This window comes from Ochotona curzoniae, unplaced genomic scaffold (assembly GCF_017591425.1).
Source record: "Ochotona curzoniae isolate NIBS_2020 unplaced genomic scaffold, NIBS_Ocur_1.0 patch266, whole genome shotgun sequence".
Classification (NCBI taxonomy): Eukaryota; Metazoa; Chordata; class Mammalia; order Lagomorpha; family Ochotonidae; genus Ochotona; species Ochotona curzoniae.
In genome coordinates, this window is record NW_024466824.1 from 1,390,633 (window position 1) to 1,416,970 (window position 26,338).

At 45.1% G+C, this 26,338-nt stretch overlaps 1 protein-coding gene across 2 annotated transcripts in view; it reads left to right on the forward strand.

The window, feature by feature from the left end:
- The window catches only part of LOC121166947 (reelin), a 357,334-nt gene extending 334,005 nt beyond the window's left edge, over positions 1 to 23,329 (forward strand). The window contains exons 53-65 of one of the 2 annotated variants that reach the window (XM_040996283.1): positions 795 to 972; positions 2,008 to 2,183; positions 2,357 to 2,463; positions 3,561 to 3,803; positions 4,501 to 4,676; positions 7,698 to 7,771; positions 8,502 to 8,663; positions 9,492 to 9,649; positions 11,272 to 11,491; positions 12,554 to 12,751; positions 13,397 to 13,495; positions 17,599 to 17,604; positions 22,198 to 23,329. In XM_040996283.1, the coding sequence (XP_040852217.1) occupies positions 795 to 972; positions 2,008 to 2,183; positions 2,357 to 2,463; positions 3,561 to 3,803; positions 4,501 to 4,676; positions 7,698 to 7,771; positions 8,502 to 8,663; positions 9,492 to 9,649; positions 11,272 to 11,491; positions 12,554 to 12,751; positions 13,397 to 13,495; positions 17,599 to 17,604; positions 22,198 to 22,294 (1,894 nt within the window). In that variant the 3' untranslated portion in view covers positions 22,295 to 23,329. The remainder of the gene's footprint in view (positions 1 to 794; positions 973 to 2,007; positions 2,184 to 2,356; positions 2,464 to 3,560; positions 3,804 to 4,500; positions 4,677 to 7,697; positions 7,772 to 8,501; positions 8,664 to 9,491; positions 9,650 to 11,271; positions 11,492 to 12,553; positions 12,752 to 13,396; positions 13,496 to 17,598; positions 17,605 to 22,197) is intronic. The other variant, XM_040996284.1, reaches the window with a different exon arrangement.
- Positions 23,330 to 26,338: the final 3,009 nt, after the last annotated feature.

Here is a 26,338-nt window from a genome sequence, read left to right on the forward strand (position 1 = left end):
TTACTACTTATTTGAAAGGCAGCATTTTGGAGGGAGACAGAGAGAAGGAGAGACAAAGAGATTTTCCATTCAGTGGTTCACTTCCCAGATGGCCACAACAGCTGGAGCTGGGCTGTCCAAAATCAAGGAGGCTCCTCTGGGTTTCCCACGCGGATACCAGGGCTCAAGCACCCAGGCTATCCTTTGCTAGTGTAGAATATTTTAATGTAAGGTTAATTATGAGTCTTCATTTTTAACCCCAGATGACAGAGAAGAACAATAACATTCAAATCTCAAGAAAAGTGACCCATAATGTGGCCCTTTTCAGCTCTGTTTTCCGATAAGCTTAGTCATCATGACATCACTGCTGATGTTCGGGGAATTTAGAAGCTGCCATTCCCTGCCTGCCAGAAGGCCAAATGTAGCCTGACACCTGTCATTCTCCTGCTATACAAGTTCCAAAATGCTTTCATGGACCCAAATAGCACCCGAGTCACTGAACTCCAGTTCATAACAAACCTGATGAGAACCACAGGTTTGTGTTTAAAAATATTCCTATTGCTTCAACCAGAAATTCCATTGATTTTCACTTGGTTTTGCCAGTTCTTTCTGATATTGTAAAATTTAAGCGAAACCAGTTTTAAAGTTGTATAGCAAGATGATAGCGTTCAGAATACGTTTTTTTTTTTTTAAAGTCACCTACTAGGAATTTTAAGTGTTTTTCTCTTGGGGACTCAATTACACATGTGAGAAAACGGACCTGAATGGCATGAACCTTCGTTTTTTTTACCCCCTTGCTTTTGTGTCACCAACAGTCCTGTGAGATTCAGGTTCTATCAGAAGCATTCAGACATACAGTGGGCAATCGATAACTTCTACCTGGGCCCTGGATGCTTGGACAACTGCAGAGGCCATGGGGATTGCTTAAAGGGACAGTGCATCTGTGATCCGGGATACTCTGGGCCCAACTGCTACTTGACGCATACCCTGAAGGTAAGCTCAAAGACTCTGGCATTGCAGACCAACCTAGGATCCCACATCTGCATGAAGCTCATCACTCGTAGCCATGTCCTGAGGGTCCCCTAGGAAGGAGGACATCCTTTAGATAGAAACTTTATGGATACATGTATTTTTTGCTTAAGATACGAGAATATTAAGATCAAGTTTTAGTACAACTAAAACAATTCGTAATGTAAGCTAGCCTGAATGGGTTCAACATTCTGGATTTCTGTTTTCTTTGAAACAGACTCTTAATGTGAAATCAGTGTTTGGCCCTGTTTACTCTGCTTTTTCTATCGACATGTATTTGAAGGAGACTACTGTTGTTGTTGTTGCTGTGAAGTAAACACTGTTGACATATTATCACAAAGGACCAGAGTTTTAAAACAGGTTAAGTAATATCTGAACTTTTGCCGGGCGAAGTTGTGTGTTCTGATGTTTTGACTGTGGCTGCGCGTAAAGAGCGGACAATTCATTTCTAGACATTCTCGCAGTGACGTCACTATCTAATGAGCCCAACGTGGATGCCACACACCCACACACGTAGTAGATTGCTGTGGATATATACAGTACAGTCATCATTATAGTAACAGAGAAGGGACCAACCTGTGCATGCACAAGAGCTTGGAAATCCAACATACAAGTAGCCAACTAAATACGCAAAGCCTGACCTGTCGTTTTTTTGTCTTTTCGCCAACGTTTCAGCAACTTTAGACGTTTTTTTTAAAAAGTTTTAAACAGAAAAGGAGCAAGGCTCTCTGGTGTCTGAAGATACTCGTGGTTGACAAATGAGGTTATCACATGAAAAGCGTAGCTTGTTTCACAGGCAATTAGCAAACTTCTTTTAAAATCTGGTTTGTTTCATGAACATTAAAGTTTCATTAATAGCAGAGGCGGCTTGTTGGTTTTCCTAAATATCTTGGGGGAAGCATTGAAGCACAATTTTGGGGTCAAGTTCAGAACCCTAACTCCGTATGCAGTATTCCACAGTTATTACCTGGCCGCCTCCCATATGCGCTGTTTTCCCAGACTTTCCTGAAGGAACGCTTCGACAGTGAAGAAATCAAGCCGGACCTGTGGATGTCCCTGGAAGGTGGAAACACGTGTACCGATTGTGGTGTTCTCGCCGAGGACACCGCACTCTACTTTGGGGGATCCACGGTGAGACAAGCAATTACGCAAGATCTGGATCTCAGAGGGGCCAAGTAAGTCCATGTCTGGTTAGTTTGATGGCAGCATTACACATTTCCCCCAAGTAATAGAGGTTAAGAAATTGTGTGTGTGTGTGTGTGTGTGTGTGTGTGTGTGTGTTTGTCTCTAGGACTTGAGCATTTGTTCTGATTAATTGTCCTGACAGATAATATGTGCTTGTCTTCAGATTCCTACAATACTGGGGCCGCATCGGCAGTGAGAACAACATGACCTTTTGCCATCGGCCGGTCTGCCGGAAGGAAGGCGTGCTGCTGGACTACTCGACTGATGGAGGTACGTGTCAGGCTTGGAGGCCACGCCTTGGAGTGGGCGGTCAGGTGCTCTTCGATGCCTCATGAGAATCGTCTCTGCACAATCTTGCCGACTTCCCAGTATGCATGGTAGAAGTCGCAAAGGAAGAACTGTTTGTGGACCATCCTCCACATGCATTACTGCTGGGTTGGGCAAAATCTACCTTCAATAATGGAAACGGAAGAGAAATCCCATTAAAATAAATACCAGTAAAGGATAGGAATAGAGACAACACCCTCTTTCCTGAACAGGAGGCTTTATGATGAATGAGACGCCATGGAAGTAAAGTTTGTATCCATTTCCAAAGTGAAAACTCTTGTAAAAAAAAAATATTTTGAAGGATTCCTACAGCTTGCGTGTAAACAAATATTAATAAATACAGTGGCAAAACTACAAGGAAACATGATTAGCGACGAACGAAAATATCCTGAATTCCTGAGTGCGTTGTAGAACATTTTATTGAAATTCTCATTTTATCATTTTGGAATAGCTGAAGCTAGACCAGTCATGCCAAAAAGCCTTTAGAATGTCTGCTCTCGCAGATGCCTTTGTTAGTAACCAGCTGATAGATGGATGACCTGAAGGTATTTGGAAGCAGTTGAAAGATATTTACTAAAGCAATCTAAACATCATTTAACAAATCATAAGAGAAGAACTTCATACCAGACCAACTAACCCAAAATCACATACATTTATGGCCATTATGTATGCATATTTGTACATAGACTATATATGAAATATTTTATATATCATTTTAATGTGACAAGTTATTATCTAGAAATAAGGATTTATCATTATTTCTGAGATATGATTCATATTAAAATCTAAAGCAAAGTCATAATTTGTTTGGCTTTGATATTTTTATCTGGGCCAGCGTGTCAAACATCCTTCCCTTGAATCATCCACCACATGGAGACGCAGTGTTGATCAACAAATACCAACATCCAAGTCAGCCAAAGCACTGCTCCTTCGGCAGTCCCAGATGTGTTTGGACAGCCTGGAGTACTGGCTGCCCACTGACGGGTCCAGGGTTTTCTGCCAGAGGTGCCTGTATTGGTGGTGTCTTTGTTTTGTGACAGGAATCACATGGACTTTGTTGCACGAGATGGATTTCCAAAAATACATCTCCGTTAGACACGACTACATCCTTCTGCCCGAGGACGCCCTCAGCAACACAACTCGCCTACGCTGGTGGCAGCCTTTTGTCATCAGCAATGGAATTGTGGTCTCCGGGGTGGAGCGTGCCCAGTGGGCACTTGACAATATCTTGATTGGAGGGGCGGAAATCAATCCCAGTCAGTTGGTGGACACCTTTGATGATGGTAAGAGACGGGCCATGCCGAGAGCTCTCCTTTCCAGTGAGTCTTCTGCGTCTCCTGTCTTCTTGGGTCTTTGGATGAATCACGGCAGCAAATGCCTTGGAAAAGAATGCAGCAGAACCATCACACTCAATGGATATAAGATGTTGTTGTGATATAAGATGTTGCCAGCTGAAGATTTAGTAGATCCTGTTGAAGACGCAATTGCTAGTTTTAAGTGTCATTTGGAATTTCAGTATTCCGAAATAATTTTAGTCTCTTTAGTAACTTCTGTGGTCATAGAAATACATGTGGCACTGACTTAAAAAGTGTAGTGAGCTTTGGATGAGCCTAGCTCGGGATGTTGCTGACAGATGGAAAAAAAAATCTCTGTCTCTTGCTATCTCTTTTCTCTTTAACTCTTACAAATGAATAACTAAAAAGAAAAAAAAGTAGGAGCATACCAAGAAGAACTTTGTCATGGGTACAGGTTACCCAGATTAACTGTGACATTCTGAAGTTGGGGTAATCATCATATTAGTGTTGAATAATCTTGTCTCGATTCAGTTCCTCACCTTCGGCTTCTGTACTAGGGAAGCAATATAAAAAAAGTGTTCCTAGGCGTAAGCAAAACCCTGGCCATACACATAGAAGTCACTCAGTAGTCAGCCCATTCGCTCAAGCAAATAACACACCTGATTGTTTCCATTTCCCTTGACAGAGGGGACCTCTCATGAAGAAAACTGGAGTTTTTACCCTAACGCAGTGAGAACGGCAGGGTTCTGCGGCAATCCGTCCTTCCACCTCTACTGGCCCAGTGAGAAGAAGGACAAGACCCACAATGCCCTCTCCTCCCGGGAACTCATCATACAGCCAGGATACATGATGCAGTTTAAGGTGAGGGACAGCCACTCCCCAAGCCAGAACACGGCCTAGCATCTGGGGGCTGGGAGGATGGATTTCAACCACTGCAAGGGAATGATTGATTGTATCCATTAGAAGAGACTGGACCTTGCGAATGAAAGAGGCCAACTTTTGCGAAGGCCTGCGTCCGAGAGTGAGTGACGTCGCTGAGCATGTTTAGACGTAGTCCAAAGGTCTTGTGTAGGCAGTCTTGATTTGTTTCCTGAACCTTGGGAACAAAAGCTTCCCTAGGTGCTTCTACCTACTTCTGACTCTCCCTTGCCAGGGCCGCGTGGTGCGCTCTGCTCTGCTCCTTTCCTTCTGCACCATCTCACACGGTGCTCCTCGTCCTCCCCAACTGGAAAAAAATCTCTCTCGCCTTGGGTTTTGAATCCTCCTCCCTTCTCTTTGCTGCCTGCCTCTACTTCCTTCTTGGCCCCTCTCCCTCCTTCCCTCATCCCTTTAAACGTCAGTATTTCTCAGTACATCTTGGCTTACTTCTCTCCCCATAGACCTTTTTCTTATTGGGAATTCTATCCAGGCCTGTGGCTTCAACTATCACAACTTCAAGGGCAAGTGTCAAACCTGCAGATCCAACCTTAACTGGGAGCCGACGAGCCATCACTTTCAATAATCCCTATTTCTTTACCTTCGTTTCCTGCCACCTCAACTCAGTATGTCTAGCTGTGAACTTACCACCGTTCTCCCCGTAAGAGCTGCCCTTCTTGGTATTCTGGTTTCTGTTGATGGCAGCACCTTTTGCCTGGAAAGCAGCTTGAACTGTTTAAGGTAGTTCTTGGTTTCCTTGATTACCCTTTTTAATTCTCTTTTGCCATGTTGCTAGTACCTGCTGGTCCTCCTCTGCACTGTTTAACCTGTCTTCTGGTCCTTATTATCAGATCATTTGTCCATTAGATGCTTTTTATTCTCAGCGTTTTCCCATTCTTTGCTATCTTTAACATCAGATCAGATTGGGTCTAGTGCTGTGTGGCATAGTGAGCTAAGCCTTCCATCTGGGTGCCAATTCATGTCCTGGCTATTCCGCTTCCAAACCATCTTCCTGCATATGAACTGGGAAAGCAGCAGAAGATGACCCAAGTCCTTGGGACCCTGCACACACGTGGGAGAACCAGAAGTTCCTGGCTTCAGATTAGTTCAGCTCAGCTCCAGACACTGCAGCTATTTGGGGAGTGAACCACTGGATGGAAGATCTCTCCCACTCTGTCTCGCCTTCTCTCTGTAACTCTACCTTTTAAATAAAAACAAAGCAAAAGTTTAATTTTTAAAAAAAAAAGAATTTATGATTCCAACTCCAAAAAGAGCCATCCAAAAAAAAAATCAAGTCAGATCAATCTTTACAAAGCACAGTTCTGATCATTTCATCAGCTGCTTATAAACCTCTCACGGTTTTTCAGCATTTCTGTATTTAAGGCCAAACACCTTCAATCTTGAAATCCCAAATCTGACCGGCCTTGCGGTCATGGCCTCCAGTATGGCGTTTCCCAGCCTCTCTTTTCTCGCTTCCTTCCACTCATCTTTGACCCTGTCTTCCCCCCCCCCATCAGACTCTTTGTCATCCTTCAGAGACATCTCACATGCAGCCTGCTTGGTGAATTTTGTTCTAGTCCTTTTAATCCGGTATCAGCTCTCAGAGGCAGGTGCCGGACCTTGTGGTTAAGATGTTCAGTGCCATGCTTGAGCAGCTGGATTCTCCTGACTCCAGCTCCTCCTGCTAACGGAGACCCTGGGGAGCAGTGGTAATGGCTTGGTTGTTGAACTGCATTCACAGCTCCTAAGGTTGACCTCGACGTGGAGTTGTCACATTCATTTGGAGGGTGAATCAGTGGATGAGAACTCTCTCTAGCCTTCTGATTCTCTAATGAATGAATCAATTAGCTAACTAAAAAGTGTAACACCGCAACACTTTTTGTTTTAACGACTTACTTATTTATTTTTATTGGAAAGTCAGATTTACAGAGAGAAGGAGAGACAGAGAGAAAGATCTTCTATCCTCTGGTTCACTCCCCAAGTGGCTGCAATGGCCAAAGCTGAGCCAATCCAAAGCTAGGTGTCAGGAGACAGGAGCTTCTTCCGAGTCTCCCATGTGGGTACAAGGTTCCAAGGCTTTGGGTCATCTTCGACTGCTTTCCCAGGCCACAAACAGGGAGCTGGATGGGAAGTGGAGCAGCTGAGGTACAAGCCTGCACCCATATGGGATCCCAGCATGTGCATGGCGAGAATTTAGCCCCTGGACTGTCATGCTGGGCTCCACAATACTCTATTTGTATATTCTGTAATTCTCAATGTATTGGAATATGTCTCTCTCCTCTCCTCTCCTCTCCTCTCCTCTGCTCTCCTCCTGCTCTGCATCCCTCTGCCTCTCTCTACCTCTCTCTCTCTCTCTCGAAATTCCAAGTTGTTTTATTCATGAGTATATGGCCTGAAATTTTTAATACCAACTTTCTCTAATATCAGCACTGAAATAAGGCTTGTTTGCTAAGCCAATAATTAGGATTTCAATTTCAAACACCAGAATTTTTGTAGCACTCTTGCGTCATTTAATTGTATATCCTAGGAAAGTCCTATATACATATGCAAATTAGGAAAATACTAAGAATTAATATGAAAGAATTTTAAAGCTGCTCTTCTAATTCCAAATAAATACAGTGGTATAGTAGTATCAAGAAAGAATGTCAATAAAGACACTTTGATATTTTTAGTTCATTTCCATAAATTATATTTGTGTTACTTCCAATTTGCATATGTCTCTCACCCAGACTTCCAATTGATATGTTGCAGTAATGGTATGTTACAGTATGTTACAGAAATGGTAGCTTTTAAAATCTTAATTCTCAACTCCACACAAAATTGCATGTCTCTAAGAGACACGTGCATGGACGCACTGTAAAACTCCTTGAGTCCCCCTTGCTTACCTGTCAGACTCATCCTGAGGACAGAGTCCGAGTTAGTGTGAAGAGGCGTCCTCTGATCTGGCCTGTGCACTGTCTGTTTCAGATTGTGGTGGGATGCGAAGCCACTTCCTGCGGTGACCTTCATTCCGTAATGCTGGAATACACTAAGGATGCAAGGTTTGCACGATAGCGTTTCCTACGTTCTCGTTATTCAAATGACTGTCTCCTTTGAAAGCCACTGCTGATAGAGAAACAACCCATATTGTAAGTAGAAGATCAGATGTCTTGCCACTCAGATTTCACCTCTATACTGATCACACAGACATCATCGAAGTTTTCCCTTTAAAGGAAGGCAACTGCGTTTTCTGATCAGGCGGCATTTGAGCAGCTTTCTCTATTATTTAGTAAAAAATGCTGCGTTTGTCTTCAGAGTCTGTGTCTGCTATTTCTGCTCCTCTGTCTCAGCCAACCATGACAAGATTTTTAATCCGTGAATAAGTCATCTCCTCTAATGTACAGTAGCAATGGTGACTAAAGTCTCATGGTGTGAATACCGTACCAGGGCAGAGAGCCACGCCTTCCATCGCCACTTATGAAATCAATTCTATCGAGTTAAGTTTGAGTGGACACACAGTTGTCCCCCAAGTTGATTTTTAAGTCACGATATCAGGGGAGGCTATCCGCTAGAGTTCTGTACTATTATTTTGTTCTGTTTTTACCATGAGCGGCACTAAGAAGCCAGAGTATGATCTTACACGAAGTTATTTTCCTGATCTGTAATTACGAAGATGCATCAGAAACAGGAGATGCCCTTGAAATGTCCTAAGAGGACCCCCAAGTGTGACCTTGACCTACAGATGACCTGGTTCTTTAAGGCTTGTCTGAACAGAACCGTTGGCTTCTGCAGGTCCGATTCCTGGCAGCTCGTCCAGACCCACTGCCTCCCCTCCTCCTCCAACAGCATCGGCTGCTCCCCCTTTCAGTTCCACGAAGCCACCATCTACAACGCGGTCAACACCTCCAGTTGGAAGAGAATCACCATCCAGCTGCCTGACCACGTCTCTTCCAGGTAAGTGCCCTAGGAAGGTCCCCCTCTGAAGAGTGCATAGCCGTGAGCCAAAAGCAAACTATACGATTCATTGTTGGCACCTCCCCAGTGCCTTCTCCCACCTTCTGTGTCTCCTCTCAGCTCTTCCTGCCCCCAAAGTAGCAACTTGTATGTCCCAAGAAGAAAGGATAAATAAGAGCATGTTTGTCCCTGATTTGTAATTCATCTACCTAAGACCATGATCTATGACAAGGTTGGTCACAGGCCCTGAAGGACAGACCCCATGCAAAAACTGGAATTGCTGCCGGTTCTGCCTTGGTGTTCCCAAAGTCTGCCTTTTTTTGGAAAGATCTGTTTATTTTATTTGAATGGTATAGTTTTAAAGAAACAGATGGAGAAACAGAAAGATAGCTGGGTCTTCAATCCACCTCACATTGACTCCAAGGCTGAACTTCCATCTCCAGATACAACACCACCTGGGCTGTCAGGGTTTGTGTTAAGTTGAACTGCATGATGGGGTGCAAAATCTTTCTACTGCAGCATTCATTTTATGTGAGGATTTTGAAAATGATGTACCTCGCTTCCCACAGGAAAAAATAAACACAGGTTAATTATGAATAGATTGGAAAAACTGACCGATTTTCCAGGGAGAATATAAATTCCCAGGGTGATATTTTGAGATACGCCCCCCAAGAATCTGAGGGATACCACTTCACTCAGCCCTGCCAGCCAGGTGCTATAGGGAGAAGCTTGGCAAGCACTTTCCTGGGTACGTGCAGCCCCCCACTTCCCAGCCCTGGGTAATGCCAGCCCGCTAATTGCCTTCTACTGTGTCTGTGGGTCTTTCAGTGCCACCCAGTTCCGTTGGATTCAGAAGGGAGAAGAAGCTGAGAAGCAGAGCTGGGCAATTGACCACGTGTACATTGGAGAGGCCTGCCCCAAGCTGTGCAGCGGGCACGGCTACTGCACCACTGGAGCTGTCTGCATCTGTGATGCAAGTTTCCAAGGTCTGAATCCTGGGCAGAGGGTCCTGAGGTTCTCCTCCATGCAGCGTCTCTACACTCCATTATGGGCCAGAGATTTGTCTCTGGAACCTAGTTTTTTTTGCAATGTGTCTGAGAGCATTTCTTTTTTTATATATATTTGAGAGAGGGAGGCCTTTAGTGTTTATAGCAACCCCATGACGAAAATGGTTTATATAATCATTCCCTTTGTGTAAGGGGAAGCAACTGGGGCTCCTGGAGAGTGGCTGGATTCACTCAGCAAGCAAATGTCAGAATGAAAGACCAGTACTCAGGCTGTTCCTTGCTGTCAGCCCTCCAGCTGTTTTACCCAAAGGGGAACAGAATCATGCAGCCTGTCCCCCAGACTTCCAAGGAAGAAATCACCCCCTTGAATTCTGGAGTTGGCTCTGTTCAGGTTTCCTGATGGGTGCTGTTTTCCTTGCCTCCCGATGAGTGGATATGATTCCAGTCACTGGAAATTTCTTAGCCATCTCCTTTCTCCCCTGTTATCATTGCCCCCACCCCCTTGCCCAGCTGGATCTGTCTGTGTGTCTCAGCTGCAGAATTTTAACTTGAGGCAGAATGAATGTGTCAGATGCTTCACCAGGAGCCCTAGAATTCCAGAATTTTCTCCCTGCCCTGATCCAATACAACTACAACTTTTTGACTTTGAAGTATGATGGACATTGAAAAAAGATAAATTGTTCACGTGGAGGAAAATGGAAACACTTATAATGGGGTGAATCACTTGAATTTAGTATTTTGGCCATGGTCCTGGAGACTCTTCCAGTCTCTTCCCCATTCTATGGATATCCTAGCTGCATTATTGCTTGTCTTAGAAGGGCTCAAGTAACACACTTAGAACACTCTTCCCAACATCAGGGTCTCTAAGGCATCACCAAATGACCGTCCCCCATCCCCAGGGGCTGATGTGGTTTAACAGCAAGGAGTAGCTCGCTCCCGCACCTCCCCTGCAGACACAGGAGAAAAAAAAAATTGAAACGGTTGTCCCATCCACCTTTTGTCCATACCCGACCCTCCCCACCCTAATCAGAGACCCACATGGGTATGCATCCCTCTCAATTATATAAACAGTATTAAAAAGAAAGTTAGAAATTGAAAAAAAGAAGTGCTACATATATCTGCTTGGCTCTGAGGTCCAACAGTAAGGACCTCTCTACAGACTACAGAATCCGCAAGTCCTGAGATAGGAAAAGAACAGAGATGACTTGTGTCTGCTACAGAATCGTGCTCAGGAAAAAGAAATTCAGTTGCCCTCTCCTGCCACAGGGACAGCTCCCCATCAGAACCCCTCACTGGTAAACCAAAAGATTTGGCCAAATGCTGTGAAATTGAAATAATGAATTTATACTAGCATTGGGTAGGTTAGTACATACATATTTCAGTAAACATTGAATCAAAGATAATGAATCTTGTCAACAATGTCAACCAATAATTGCTAAAACAAAAAAGAAATAGTAATTTCTGAGGGCATAGACCTACTTGGTGTTTTGCCATTCTTCGAGTAAGGACATTGGTTCAGATCTGAGGTTGAACACCTGCTCTTCCTCCTTGGTCATTCTGCTTGTCCCAGGTCATTTCCACGATTCTTCCTTTCCCTGCAGGTGACGACTGCTCTGTGTTCACTCACGACCTTCCCAGCTCCATTAAAGATAACTTCGAGTCAGCAAGAGTCACAGAGGCCAACTGGGAAACCATCCAGGGCGGCTCCATAGGAAGTGGCTGCGGACAGCTGGCACCCTACGCCCATGGGGACTCGCTGTATTTTAATGGCTGTCAAGTTAGGCAAGCTGCGACCAAACCTCTAGATCTCACCCGTGCCAGGTAAACAAACCCCAGTGCTATGTCCAAATGTGGACCTGTTCACAAGCCCAATGGAAGGGGTTCTATGGTGTCTGCCTATAGAACCATATCATGAAAAAGAAAATATTCCCTTACTATGGAGAAGTGTTCAGAAGCTGGGAGGGTACCTGAGAAGGAGACGTCTGGTTAATGAGAAGATAATATTTACTTGAAGCGTGTCAGTTTAAAAAAAAAAATAGTAATGTATCAACAGAGGCAGAAATTTGGGACTCTTAATATGAAAAGCGATAAAAATGCAGTAAAGCTAATCCCTGTATGAAAACCAAGGAGATACTAAAAGTTGTATCTACCCGTACAAATGATATGCTCAATCCAGAGGCAGCCTGGCACCACGGACAGCTGCTGTTAGGACCTAAGTTAGCAGTTGCCTACCATGTTGTACCAGCGACTTCATTTTAAATTAGTTTCTGTATATTTCAGTTTTAAGTCTGACTCTTTCACCACCCGCTCTCAAATGGGGCCACACTTGATCCCAGGAAAGCTCCTAGAAGGACACATTTCCTACAAGCTGTGTCCCCTGAGATCAAGGATGCCGTGACACGCCAGAAGGCCCCATGGACAGATGAGCCTATAGGCTCCAAGTCAGTCCAAGTCACTTTTCCTCCACTCTCATTGGCAAGCTACTTCTTCTCGAGTAGATGGGACAAATTCTCCTGCCGCGATTGCTATTCTGCTTGGAGATCTTTGAAAAAAAAAATAGCACAAATTCTGTAGTTGTCCTTTCTGTGTCTTCAGCAACCCACTTGGCCGCCAGGCTGCCTGTCGAAGACTAGATGGTGTTTGGAGGCAAGATTTCCAACGTGGTGGAAAGAGGGCATACCCTTGCAAAGCAGAATTGTTTCCCGAGTCTAGAGAGCCAGGCATTAGATGTTGTTCTTTGCATGTGTAGTGGGAAAGACAAATGGTGTTACTCATTTCACTCTATGATGAACTTGGAGATGATAAACTCAAGGAACAAGAAGGCAGAACCCCTCACATACGTCCTGGCTTGTGTCTGAAGATGATTCCCTCCGTGTCTTCCAGTAAGATCATGTTCGTGTTACAAATTGGGAGCACGTCGCAGACGGACAGCTGCAACAGTGACCTGAGCAGCCCCCACGCTGTGGACAAGGCTGTGCTGCTGCAGTACAGCGTCAACAATGGCATCACCTGGCACGTCATCGCCCAGCACCAGCCAAAGGACTTCACGCAAGCCCAGCGAGTGTCTTACAACGTGCCCCTGTGAGTACCTGCCAACGCAAAGGCTGAGGCTCAGGCCCTAGCAATCACACAGCAGGAGGAGGATGCAAGGTGGACTTGATGGTGGCGAAACCCAGCCTGGCCCCCAGGCTCCAGATCTGATTTCTGTCAGGAAAAGAGGCAGCAATGGAAGCCAGGAGCCCTTAAGGACAAGAGGCAATGGGGAACAATAGAATGCCAAGGCACTTTCTGCACATTGCCTTCCCTTTAACCAGTATCTCTGGTCCTTTGGAAAGAAGCAAAGTGTTTTTTAGGTCTCTGCTGACTGTTAGTTGGATATTGAACTAAGGGGTGAGAGCTGGGTCCGTTTGGATCTGCACTGAGTAGCCACTCTCTAGTACTGTACCGTCACTCAGAAAGTCCTTCGTGCTTGCTGACCAAAGGTATGGCTCTTCCAGGAACTCCTGGAGGAAGGGAAGGGATGGAAAAGTATTGCAAGTCCATGAGTGGCCCATAAAAGTCAGTGCTGCTTAGGAGGTGCGAGGACCTACATGAATCTGAATGCCATGGCCAGAGTCTCAGTAACTTGGATTAACCTAGGATGATATTTGATGTCTACAAGTCACATGCCAGAAAAATTCAACTTCCCACTCTTTAACCTCTTTTTCCTTGTGTCCTGTAACCCAGGGAGGCACGAGTGAAAGGAGTTTTGTTGCGCTGGTGGCAACCACGCCACAATGGAACAGGTCATGACCAGTGGGCTTTGGACCACGTGGAGGTCGTCCTGTGAGTATCTGATACACGCCATCCCGTGTCCATTCGGAAGGGGTTGGGTGGGGGATGGGGGTCTCTGATCTGGCAGGCTCCTTAATGCAGAGCGAGCTGTTCCTGAGGAGAAGTCCTGGCAGGACCACTCTGGCTTACCCTCTTCTGCCACTTCTAGCTGTAGCCCAACCAATGGGGACCGAAAACCAATGAGACCAATGTCATGGACCTTAGGAAATAGAACATTTGTGTAAGGATGAACACCAACTGGCTAGAGCAGAGGTATCCAGGTAAATGAGAGACCAAGTGTTGTGCCAGATCTGGAGTGCCTTGTAACAATGGAATGATGTCCTCAAGGAGAAAGAATGTGTACTGACTCAGGTACTGGGCCACTGGGCCCCACTACAAACACCCATCTTAGCCGCAGGTGCCAGTGGCATCCTGCCTTAATGGTATGGTTGCAACTGGGCGGGGAGGGAAGAGTCTGTGGTCTCAGAGTCCCCTTACCCAGCTTCCCAGCACTTAACAAAGGAGAGGTGCTCCCCTGCCCTCCCATGTGATGCCATAAGGCAGTCACCACTCTCAGCTGGCCGGGTTAACTGTTCCCTCACAGAGAGATGACTTGCTTTTTCTCTAACAATCTAGTTCCTGTAGAACTGGAATGCTTATGTCTCGACGGGTTCGGACTGATGGCTCCAAGTGGTTGGCAAGGAGAGGCGAATCTTCTCGGTAGCTAGGTTCTACTGTTCATTTTGTTTACCAAAACCCAAGCGAAATCAGTCTTGTGGCTGATTTCAGTCATTTTTGAAAGCAAATTGAAGTGATGAATTGGTAGGAAAACTACCAGCTTTGTTTTGGGTTTTTTTGTTTTGTTTTGTTTTGTTCTGTTTTGTTTTTTTGTTTTTTTTTTTTCCAATCATGGCCATGAGCTGATTCTTCCCGTCTTGAGCTAGCCCTCGTCTTAGTTCTCACTGAGGCACCTGCTTGCATGGCATCCATATCAATCCCCAAGTTCAAGAGCAACCTGGTCCCACACAAGCCCCCACTGTGCGCTCTGCTGCTTTTGGACGACTTGCTGGGCTCTGCCTCCCCAAGCCAAAGTTGAAAGTGAAAGGAACAGTCCAGACTCGCTTGATTGAAATATGAGGCTGATGGTTCTGTCGAAAATACCAATTTCCTCAGATTGCATTCTCTCCAGGAGCATAGAACAACTTGGGCTATAACAGGCAAATCCATGTAGGAAGGTGGTAGAAGACGTTGCAGAAGCCAAACACCAACCCTATAGCCACATCCCTTTCAGAGCTGTGCTTCTCAATGTCTGGCTGAGCATCAGAATGACTTGGGGAACTTCTGAAAGTGCTGGTGGATGGCTCCGGATCCCAGGATCCAGCCCAGTGGGTCATTTCAATGGACCTGCATCAGAAACTAAACACCACTTTGAGTCTCCTGACAAGATAGTTTGTATGAATGGGGCTTCCTGTTCCCATGACAAAGCATGACCAAGTCCCATGAAACTTTCAAACAGTCACTCCTCAAAAGATGGCTAATATTGAGTAGACAGAAGGATTTTATTTTTGTTCAGTGGCCAGAACTTTGATCCTTGGAGGAATGTATTACTTCCCAGGCGCCTTCTGCCTTCCACCTCTATACTTACCTTGAATTCTCAGGACACTGAACGTTTTTCATCATTACACCTGCCTAGGGTTGTATGACTGAAATCGTATCCCGAGTCTTCTTTCAGTGAACGATTTAGAAATTATATCTTTACACATCAATCACCGTATACAAGGGACTTCAAAATGTTCGTGAAAAATCTGCATATCACTTAGCTCCATTTTTCTGCAAGCTCCTTGAAACCCCTTATGTATTTTTATGCACATTTACATGTAATTTTAAAAAGCAAATGCTGTGTCTTAAATGGCATTTCACTTATTTGTGGAAGGTGTAGGAGTTCATTGATTTCCCTTCCTAATTGAAAGGAAAAAAATACTTCACAAAACCGAGCTCAGTGGATGAGTTCTTTAAAAATAGCAAGGAATTCGTTTTTCGCACAATGTTTTTGATGTTTTACTCTGTTTCTGTGGCACGTTTCTGTGCCACGTTTGAGTAAAGCCCCCTCTTTCCCATAAGAATCACAAAAGATTTTAAGGCATTCATTAGTCGATGTGCATTTTGATGGCTCTAAAATAATTAACTCATTCATTTGATAAGCTTAGGCTAAAGAAAAATTTCCCAGAAAGTCAGAAAAACAAGATATAATTTGTAGCGCCTTCCCTCTATAGGGGGCACAAAGAAGCCCGGCGGCATTATGGCGTGATTGACAAAATATTACGAATTATAACTTTGCCCTACAGGGTAGTTCATAGGTTTAGAGATAGGGTATTCCCATAGAGTCCTATTCATGGGACTAATTTTCAGCTACATTTTTATATCAGAACATCCAATCAAATGAAGTAGCTATGGTGGTCCCTCAAGTGCAAGAGCAGACGGAGACACTCGAGGGAGACAGTCTGGACTTGAGCAATGCCAAGAGTCACATGAATATGTTTTTGCAACTGATGGTTGGGACATGCGTATCATGTATGAATTGTTTTCCTTCCTCCGTGAGGACCGGCCTCGATCTAGCTCTGTTACTGTAGTTTTACTTTTGTGCATGTGTAGCAAGAACACATGCTAAAAACCCCTAGGAAAAAAGAAAGAAAACTGGTTACGCATGGTACCTTACACCGGGTTTAACCTCTGTACTGCCCGTAAGAGCTTGACAAATAGGAATCTAGCACTTTCGAAAACGTTTCCATGTTTGAGGAGTGCATCCCAACTGAAGAAGACACGTAACGTGTTTTTAATCTAATAGTTCCGATCTAAGCTACCACATGCGGAAGGATTTCAGCTTCATAAATATGGATGTATAGAAAGGCCGCACGCCGGAAAGCTTAAAAACCACCCTTGGAGCATGTCACGGGGCTAGTCCTGTCCCTCCCCTGGGTGAGAGTATAATCTCCCCTTGCTCTCGTATTTTTCCCAGCCAAACCTGCCCAAGAAAAGCACTCGCTGGCGGTTAGCACCCCCTCGGCTAATCTACTTTGTAACGGATGAGCCGAACTGACAGCCAATTCTCCCAGCCTCACTAGCTTACGGAAAACCCTCATTCTAGCTCAGAGTAGCTATTTTCCCGTCCACGTTTGTGAATACATTTGGGCAGATCCCTCACAAGATCCATGCTGGTGGGCCTTTCTTAGGATGCAAAGAGAATCCGGGGCCTTCAGCTTTTCTCTGCTGGGCACCCGCGCTTCTCTGCTAAGAACCGGCCTCACCCGACTCCGCGTCTCATTCACGCATCGCATCTCCCGCGTACGTGTCTCAGTCACACCCTGTCGCGTGTATACAAAATGGGCTGATTTTTGCATGTGTCCCTTGAAAGCGAATCTCTCAGTAAAAAGTTAGTGTTTGCGAATGGATTCTTTAAAAAGTGAATTATGAGCACACTGACCGAGGACTGAGAAGCGGTTTGTTGCTAACTATGGTCGTAAGTGCATTTATCAGATTTTAATGAGTTCCATCGCGACCATCCCCTCATGCTCTTCATTATCAAAATACTGTCACTTTTTTGGCACAAATGATTTATGGAGATGAGCCGATTACATTTGTTGCAAAGCATATCTAATCTTTACTAAATTTGACTCTGTTAGCTCATGGAGAAGACTTCTGTATTTTATAAAGCCTGTGCTTTCTTATAATGGAGAATTAATATTTCCTAAAGCATAAATAATTGAAATATCAAATAATAAAATCAGTAGTAGTTATCAACTACTAGCTAGTAATTTTATACTTTCTGTGCAACATTTATGCCAAATGTAGAATTATGGCTACATGTACCTTGACATATGGTTATGAGCAAATATTGCATGTTGCATTACATAAGAAAAGTTAAACATATGTATCTAATGGGTGCGGAAAAATAAGAAGTAACTTCTTTAATTTTTATTTTCAAAAGAGATGAAAAATCCTATATTGCGTCTAAACCTGATCAGACTTTTATGACTAATCAGAGTGCTGCATGCATTGAAAGGCATTTTTTAACTTGTGTTATATTTCATTATTTGCTGACATTGGTTTTCCACTAGAGTGAGGTAAGTCGTCCTTCCATCCCGGGAACTGTTTGCTAATAGTTTCATCCGTGTCACCCCAGCTCACTGAGAAGTTTTGTACAAGAGCTTTTTGCAACTGAAAAATGTATCGATGGGAACCCAATAGTACCGGGATATATGGGGAATCATTAACACCGGTACTCGTGGAGATTCAAGGTTAGCCAAGTTGAGGTAGATCTCCTGTACCCCGCACTGGGCGTGGCAGCAGAAGCCAGGGTGCTCATCGGCGTTCCCCTAATGGGGGACAGGTACCACTCAGGTCTTCCTCTGTCCTTCGAATCTCAGAGTGATCCCAGGGTTATGAGTTAGGAAAGCAAAACTAGACATGTGCGCAAAAGATCAAGGAACTCTGATGAAAGGCTGTGCTTTGCGAGAGACCTGTTGTGCCGGAGAGGCACAAAGCTGTTGAATTTACTAATTCTAAACTAATGTCAAAGACATTGGGAGAGGAGAGTTAATGTCAGTGTCAACCCGTAGCACTCAAGGCCTTTCCAAGAGGAGGAGAAGGTAAACTTTGTGAAGACATCTCCCTGGGGTGCTAGAGTTTTACATTTAGTCTCTCCCACCCCTGGGGGACACATCATCAGACAGGGTCCCCACCTCCATGTGGCAGAGAAAGGAGATGTGCGATCTTTAGTGGGTGGGAGGTATCTGTGCCTGCCTTTCTTTCCAGGAAACCTAGCTGAAAATGTAAGGGCTGCAGAGTCAGAGGTCAGCTGCTTTTATGTCGCCAAGCGTCAGGGATTTGTTTGTACGGCAGCGTCCCCCATCTTCCACCTGCCGTGTTTTCTCTGAAAGAGAAGGCTCACAGGTCTCTATATTCTGATTTCTTCATCCACAGAAATCATAATGTCTGGTGCCCTAAGGCTTGACGGCACAAATGGATAGCTGGTCAGTTAAAGTGCGTGAGTTTCTATGAGTTCAAATGACTTCTCTCCGTTTGCCATCTCTCCGCTTTCCTTTAGGATCTGCTACAAATCACATGAATTTTGATCTCAATCATAAATAAGCTAGGACTGTGGCTGCAGTGAAAAATAGCGGTTCAAAAGACCTTGCTGTATCCATATTTCCTATGCAGAAACAGGGAAGAACTTATAATTCCCTGGGTTATCTAAGTCCCTAAGCTCTCCTCGTTGGTAATAAAAATTCAAATCACCATTTTTAAGAAGCCATGGATGTTTATTCTCCTGGCTTGCTCAAATGGCAGATTTTTAATAGATTTAGTTCTATCTGTAGGCAAAGCAAATTGATGCACCAGGGAGCACAAACAATGAATGTCGGGGATGGATAAAAGACTATCTGCTCTCATTGAACTTGCAATCTTAAAAAAAAAAAAAAAAAAAAGCACTTTCCCCTGTAGTTTGGAGTGGAGAAATAAGTCTTAAAAGCTCCCTGTATCTCTTATAACGTGTATAATGTTTGTAGACATCAGAAAGGGTTGTGCGTCTTCATGCACCATAAACAGGCCTGCAGAAAAGCTGCACCAACCAGAAAAAAGCAAATGTGTAATGTTTTTTTTAATGTGTAATATTTAAATTTGTTTAGAATTCTCCCAAAGTCTACAATGGTAAGACATTTTTGAAGTACAATGGCCTTTCAGTAACCATGTCAGTTTAGTAAACTGAGAGAAAGGCAACCACTTAGAGTATTAACTTTGAACAGTTTCTGAACTAGAGAAGTTCGCTCCACTGGATTTTAACCTACCCCACTTCAGAGAAATTTATATTTCACGTTAGTCGCAAGGATGCTTTGAAAGTATGTTTAATGTGCAATATTGAATATGACTAAACTCTAGGCAATAGAATGAAATGCATTACCATGTTCTTTTCAACATTCTTGGGGTTCAAAGCTGTGATCCTGAAACATAAATTTGCTCCAAAGTAAGCAGTATTTAGTGAATGAAACTGTGCTCCAGTTTAGTGATAAGCTTCCACTGTGGAAGAGTTTACACGATGATAAGATCTGCAAAGCTGCTGCACCTGCTCTTCTCCCACCTCGAGATGGGAGTTTCCGAACCGGTGCAAGAATAAGTACATATTGAAGTTGCTTTAAAATCGCTAAAACTTGCAAATGAACTTTGGTTCCATTGAGACATTCTTTAGTTCCCATTTGTTGGGGTAACTTCCTTGTTAACCTAGTTTGTATTGAGATAACTAAATATACCGAGTGTTGTCTTTTTATAATGCAGAAGATTTATTTTCAATCCTCTTTGAGTGCCTTATATCTTTCAACGTGTTTTCAGGAGAATCAATTTTGTGGCTTTAACTTTGCAGTTATTCCTTATAGTTAAAGAGCCATGATTTACACCAGGAATCCGATCAGTAAGTCACCAAACAAGCCTTGGCCGCCAGCGGGTCAAGCAGGAGGCCCAGTGTTGTGGTGTGTGGTGGGGGGGGAAGGTCACGCAAGGCCCTGCTGCCAACTGGAAGCTTAGTCATGGGGCTGTAAGCTAGGAACACAGATAAACACCATCCAGAGCAGGAAAGGAACAAAACAGAGAGAGAGGAAGATAAAAGAGAGAGAGGAAGGGAGAGAGAGAGGCTTCCAGAGGAGCTAAACGTTCTCAAAAGTATAATAGCTGCACAACAAGCAGAAATGTAGGAAGTGGTGACGTCAAGAATTAACTGGTGAGGCCGGGAGCAAAGACTGGAAGCCAGTCTCGTTAGAGCTGCAAGCACCGCACTGAAGTGGAAGGAAGGGCCTGGGGAGCAGGGTAGGGTCAGACATGGACAAGACTCGAAACAACCTACTCAGGCGGGCTTAGAAGTTCTCCGTAGACAAGTGCATAATAATGGGATTTTTGGGCAAAATGCAGCCAGCATTTGAGGAAAGCTACTGAAAAGGAGGTGCAGAGTCAATTGCCTAGGAAGACACCACACACACACACACACACACACACACACGCACACACACGCACATACGGATGCCTTCAGTTACGCTTTCTTGGTGTTTCATTGCTTCTTTTTCAATCGAATTTTTTTTCGTAAAGAGAGAGAACTGAGACAAGGAAGCCCGTGTGAACATTCGGGGAGGGGCTGCAAGGAGACCCGACTTACTGGCTGGAAGATAGGAAGGGTCAGCCCCCAAATCTTGCGGATGAAAAAGTCACTGGGCCATTTCTCCCAGCACTTGATTGCTTAGATACATTAGAGCATCGTTCCGTTTGGTAACTCAGCTTATCATAGGCAACTGTTAGAGCCTAAAGCAGCTCATAAACACCAGGTCGATCGGTTCCATCCTTCAAACTATGACGTCCAAACTGATCCACTGAAGTCATACTGTCACGAGAGGAAACTGAGTAGAAAGAATAGTAAAACTATCTAAACACACCTGGCATTTTGGTGGGTTTTTTTTTCCTTTCTCCTCTATGTCTTCAGGGGGCTATGATTAAAATAAGCTTTCATTACTCATGCGCAAACACCTAGCAAGTGCTCATGTTTCAGTTTTCCATTATTCACAAGTGTTAGTATTTGCTGCCTCCGTTTGATACCTAGAATAACAAACTTCAAAAAGCAGCAAAAATCCACACCTTGCCTCTCCGTACGGATGACTGGTAACCCAGAAGATGGGGCTGTCCAGGGCAAAAGAATCCTCTCTCTCCCGTCCCCTGAGTCAAGTTCCTATCATCTGTCCCTTGATGGCGTGATCACGTGACATGACATTACCTCGCATTTCCGTATATTCTGTGTTTCCATGAAACCAGGGAGGGCGGGCGTTCAGGCCAGGCATGCCAGAAACACGGATGTCGCACAGTTAGGGCGTGAGGGGGATGACTCTTCTCAGGGACTTGCTGGATCGTGCCCCTTATCCAGTTGTATTTGCCATTCCAAAATGCTACCGGTCTCAGGCAGTCTCCCGTGAGTTCCCGAAATCTATTCGCAGTATTTTTTCTTATCTACTTCACATGTGACATGCGTGTACATGCATGAGGGAATACATACACACACACCGTTAGCCATTTATTAGCATTTTAGGGAGTCTTCTATAGAATGTCCCTTTCATGAGGCCTCGTTTGAAGAGCCTAATCCCGGCCGCTTAGTGTTTGTCAAGGCAGTGGAACTCAGCAATCAGAAGATCTCACATTCTCACGCTCTCAACCCAAGACTCTCTACATCAGGAAGGTCAAGCTGATTCATACACAGGAAGGTTTTTTTTTTTTTTGAGCTTTGGATGGGAATATTTGCTTTTTGAAAAAAAAAAGGGGGGGTGGGTCTTTCTTGCTTCTTAAAGATTCGTAGGTAGAGCAAATACTTGCTCCAATGAAATCCATCCAACTAAATGTCTTCAGAACAAGCCCAAGAATTAAATTAAAAATAAGGAAGGGTTTTAGGCAAGAGATTCTGGCTATCTTTTGTGGCCGAGAGCTCACTCCCAAGACAGGAAGTGAATCCAGGAGTGGGCCCTTGGGGGTCTGATGCTGGAACCCGTGTCACTCTGACCCTCTGACCACGTGAATTAGCACCTGCGTGTCAGGGTCCCTCGGGACTTAGGAAGGGTCATTCACTGATGGGACTTACATCGCTGTCCTCTCTTCCTCCCCCCCCCCCCCGCCTGTCTCCCTCTTGATTTTAACAGCACTCGCAAACAAAATTACATGATGAATTTTTCACGCCAACACGGGCTCAGGCACTTCTACAACAGAAGACGAAGGTCACTTAGACGATACCCGTGAAGAATCAAAAAAGTCTATTTTTTTTTCCCTTCCAACATGTGACGTGTTGCTTTCCATCCTCCGAAACCCCTCACTGCATCTGATATCAGGAAACGTCTGTGACAAACTCACCGACACCCCTTCTCTGGAACAAGTGTCCACCACTTTCCCGCACTGTGAACTAACAACAAGTGACTTATTTGCTCATCAGTACATGTCTTCATGTTGATTGTGTCCGTGGAAAATCGTGATCTGTTGTAATATCACTTACAGTGGCAGTTTTGAGAATAAGAAATAGTTTAACAGGAAAAAAAAAAGTTTAAGCACAAAAAAAAATTTTTTAAGAGAATTTTTTGTTTGTTTGTTTTGAAAGTGGCATTTAGCACAGTATTTAACATTCTTGGTCACAAAGCTATTTAAGTGGACTGTATTTCTGCTCTGTATCATGTTTCATATGATTAAATTATCATTGTTTGTCCTTTATGTATGCTATCCTACGGTGTAACCTGCGACTTGCTATGTTGCGATATCTTGCTGCTGGATTTTGATCTGCTTAGATTCTGCACAAAGCCCAAGGGGAGGTCTCTTCAGGAAGATGGCCATCAGGACACTGTATCGCCTTTAATATACTCCTTAACATGGATGTTGGCTTAGCGTTGTTTTGTGGATAAGAAAAATGCTTGCTCTTGACATAGTTCCTCCTCCGTGACGGTGGATGGAGACCCCCTTTCCTCCCACAAAGAAGAGCCCGTGTCCTCCACTCAAGATCGTAAAGTATTCCGTGGCTGATCTACTGACAGTAACTGCCGTTTCGTGTCCGTGGTAACAGAGTGACTTGTAAAGCAGTGGATGTTTGCTCATCGTGTTTTCATGGATTGTTCCCCTGTGGGTCATGTTCATACCTTCTGAGGACGTTGTACCAACACCAGCAACATGACAATGGCCCCGTAGCCCTGAATTCTGTGTTAGCGTAACAGAAAGGTTACACCCTAGGGTGAACCAAGCAAAAAAAAAAAAAAAAAAAAACCCATGCTTAAATAAAATTCATGTCCAAAAGCCATTTGAGATTCACTCGTCTTCATTTTTAATTGGGTTTTATGTCACAAGCCTGGTCAGCTGGGGAAAAGAAAATGTCAGACACAGATACCTCATTTGTGTTTAATCGTCAGTAATAGCAATTATGATACTACGCTGTCAGTTTTACCTTCAAGATGACAAAGAGATCTTCTATCCACTGGTTCAGTCCCACAAATGACCACACAACAGCCAGAGCTACACCACGCAGAAGCCAGGAACTCCATCTGGGTGTCCCATGTGGGTGGCCGGGAGCCAGGACTTGACCCAGCCCTTCTGACAGGGAATGCTGGTTGGTGTTGCAAAGGGAAACTGGGCTGCACTACCTGCCCCAATAGAGCTATTTTCTACTGATAGCATTCAGAAATGTGCATGCAGAAAGATGAGTTAAGAGATAATATTTCCTGTATTTAAAAAATGCTCAGGCTCTCCAGCTGTCAGGGAAATACAAATAAAAACCACATTGAGGTTCTATCTAACTCTAGTGAGATCGGCCTACATTCAGAGCTCTACCTACTGGCATGGATATGGGGAGAAAGGTACCTTCCTTCACTGGTGGTGGGAGTGCAGGCTTGTACCACCACTATGGAAGTCAGTATGGAGAGAGCTAAGAGAACTGAAAATTAATCTACCATATGACCCAGCTATCCCACATGTGGGAACATAAGCAAAGGAAATGAAATCTGCATATGAGAAAGTGACCTATAATCCTATATTTACAGCAGCACAATCTACAATAACAAAACCGTAGAAACAACCCAGATGCCCATCAAAAGAGGATTAGAAACTATGATATAGCTACTCTATGGAATACTACTTAGCCATTAAAAAGAACGACATTCTACCACTTGAAACAAAATTGTCCCAACTGGAGACGCTCAGTGAAAGAAATCAATCCCAAAAGGAAAAGTATCGTGTTCTCTCTGACATAAGGAAACCTTCATGCAAAATGCAAGATGAACAGATAATACAGATAAGCATGGATGAGCAATACGCATCTAGAGGAACCGTGTAATAGAGACTGTCATATCGCGAGGTAAGGATACAAGGCAGTATGCGTCACTACTCCCAAATCAAAGATGGACTTCCAGTGAAACTGTTAGCTCTTTCGACACGAGGGTGCTGGACTCTGCCACTGTCCGTACCCACAGTGTCAGGATACATGTAAGTAGCAGAAGGATGGACTTGTACAGTTGTTTTTGAAGGACTATATTAATTGTAATAATAGAGGGGAAATCCGTGTGCGGTTGGGATTTGGGGAACGGAGAGGGAAAATCCCGGGGCCTGTGTCATTAAATAAATAACCAAATAATAAATAAAAGGAAAGAGATACCGTGTCCTAAGACTGGGGAGACACTAGGAATACAAAGGTGAACAACAAAAGAAAATATAGTGTCTTCCCTAAGGAAATCCATAACTTAACGGAACAGGAAGATATTAACCCATAATCACACCGATGAGCAATTTACAACTCCAATTATTAGCGCATCACTACACAAAATAGGTATATTGATAAACATCCTTTAAATGGCTGTTTCCACACTAGGATACATTATTTGGGAAACTTTAAAGAATGAAACGGTGGGCCCAGTGCGGTGCCCTAGTGGCTAAAGTCCTCGCCTTGAATGCGCCAGGATCCCGTATGGGCACTGGTTCTAATCCCGGCAACTCCACTTCCCATCCAGCTCCCTGCCTGTGGCCTGGGAAAGCAGTCAAGGACGGCCCAAAGCCTTGGGACCCTGCACCCACGTGGGAGACCTGGAGGAAGTTCCTGGCTCCTGGTTTCAGATTGTCTCAGCTCCAGCCATTGTGGCCACTTGCAGAGTGAATCAACAAACGGAACATTCTCTTTCTCTCCTTGTTTTCTCTGCAAATCCTCATTTCCAGTAAAAAATAAATTTTTAAAAAATGCATGCAGCTACAGCAGGACATGGGTGACAAAATAATCTCATAAAATGAGAAAATCAAAGGGGATATGAAGGAAACCAGAAGGAGCCAGCTCCTCCTCTGTACTCATTTGTTAGGATTTGGTCAGAAGCGTAAAGAAAAGCACATTTTCTGAGCTGCTCCACTCTCTGGAGCGCCAAGTGCTCTGATGCCCGGCTCCCTGCTTGTGGCCTGGGAAAGCAGTAGAGGATAACCTTGGGACCCTGCGCCCATATGGGGGACCCAGAAGGGGCTCCGGGCTCCTGGCTTGGGATCGGCTCAGCTCTGGACATTGTGGCTGCTTGGGGAGTGAATCCTCGAGACGGAGGATTTTTCTCTCTGTGCCTCTGCCTTTCCAATTTAAAAAAAAAAATCATTTTCCACTTGAACGGTCGGTTGTGTTGGGGAGAGGGGCGGCGGAGTCTGAGCTGCACGAAGACCAACTCGAGGAATTCCTGGGCGACCGGGACGCCCGAGCCTCGCTCATGCCAAGCACCTAGACAGCTCAGGTGTGTGCTCGACCCCAGGTAAGGGAGCAGCCCGCAGGTGGAGGGGCGGGGCCGGGACGGTGGGGGCGGGGCTAGGGCAGGTGGGAGGGGCGGGGTTAGAGAGGACACGTGGGAGGGACGGGGTCATGAAGGACAGGTGGGAGGGGCGGGACTAGCATAGGAAAGATAGGGTGAGGTGAGACGAGAAGGGGCGTGGCCAAGCCCGGTGCAGCGAGAAAGGGCGGAGCGAAGCCAGGCGCTGAGGGGCGTGGCCGTGCTCGGGGGCGTGGCCCGGCGCTCGGGTTCCTTGGCGATGGGGCGTGGCCAGGCGCTGGAGGGCCAGGAGGGGCGTGGCCGGGTCTGGGCGTGGCCATGCGCCGAGGGGCGTGGCCTGCTCGGGGGCGTGGCCCGTCCGGCGGCCCGGCGCTCGGGTTGCTTGGCGAGGGGCGTGGCGACGGGGCCGGGAGGGGCGTGGCCTGGAGGGGCGTGGCCTGCTCGGGGGCGTGGCCGTGCCCTTGGCCAGGTGCGGGCTCCTCCGACCGAGAGCGGCGCGGACCGAGCGCACGGCGTCCAGGCG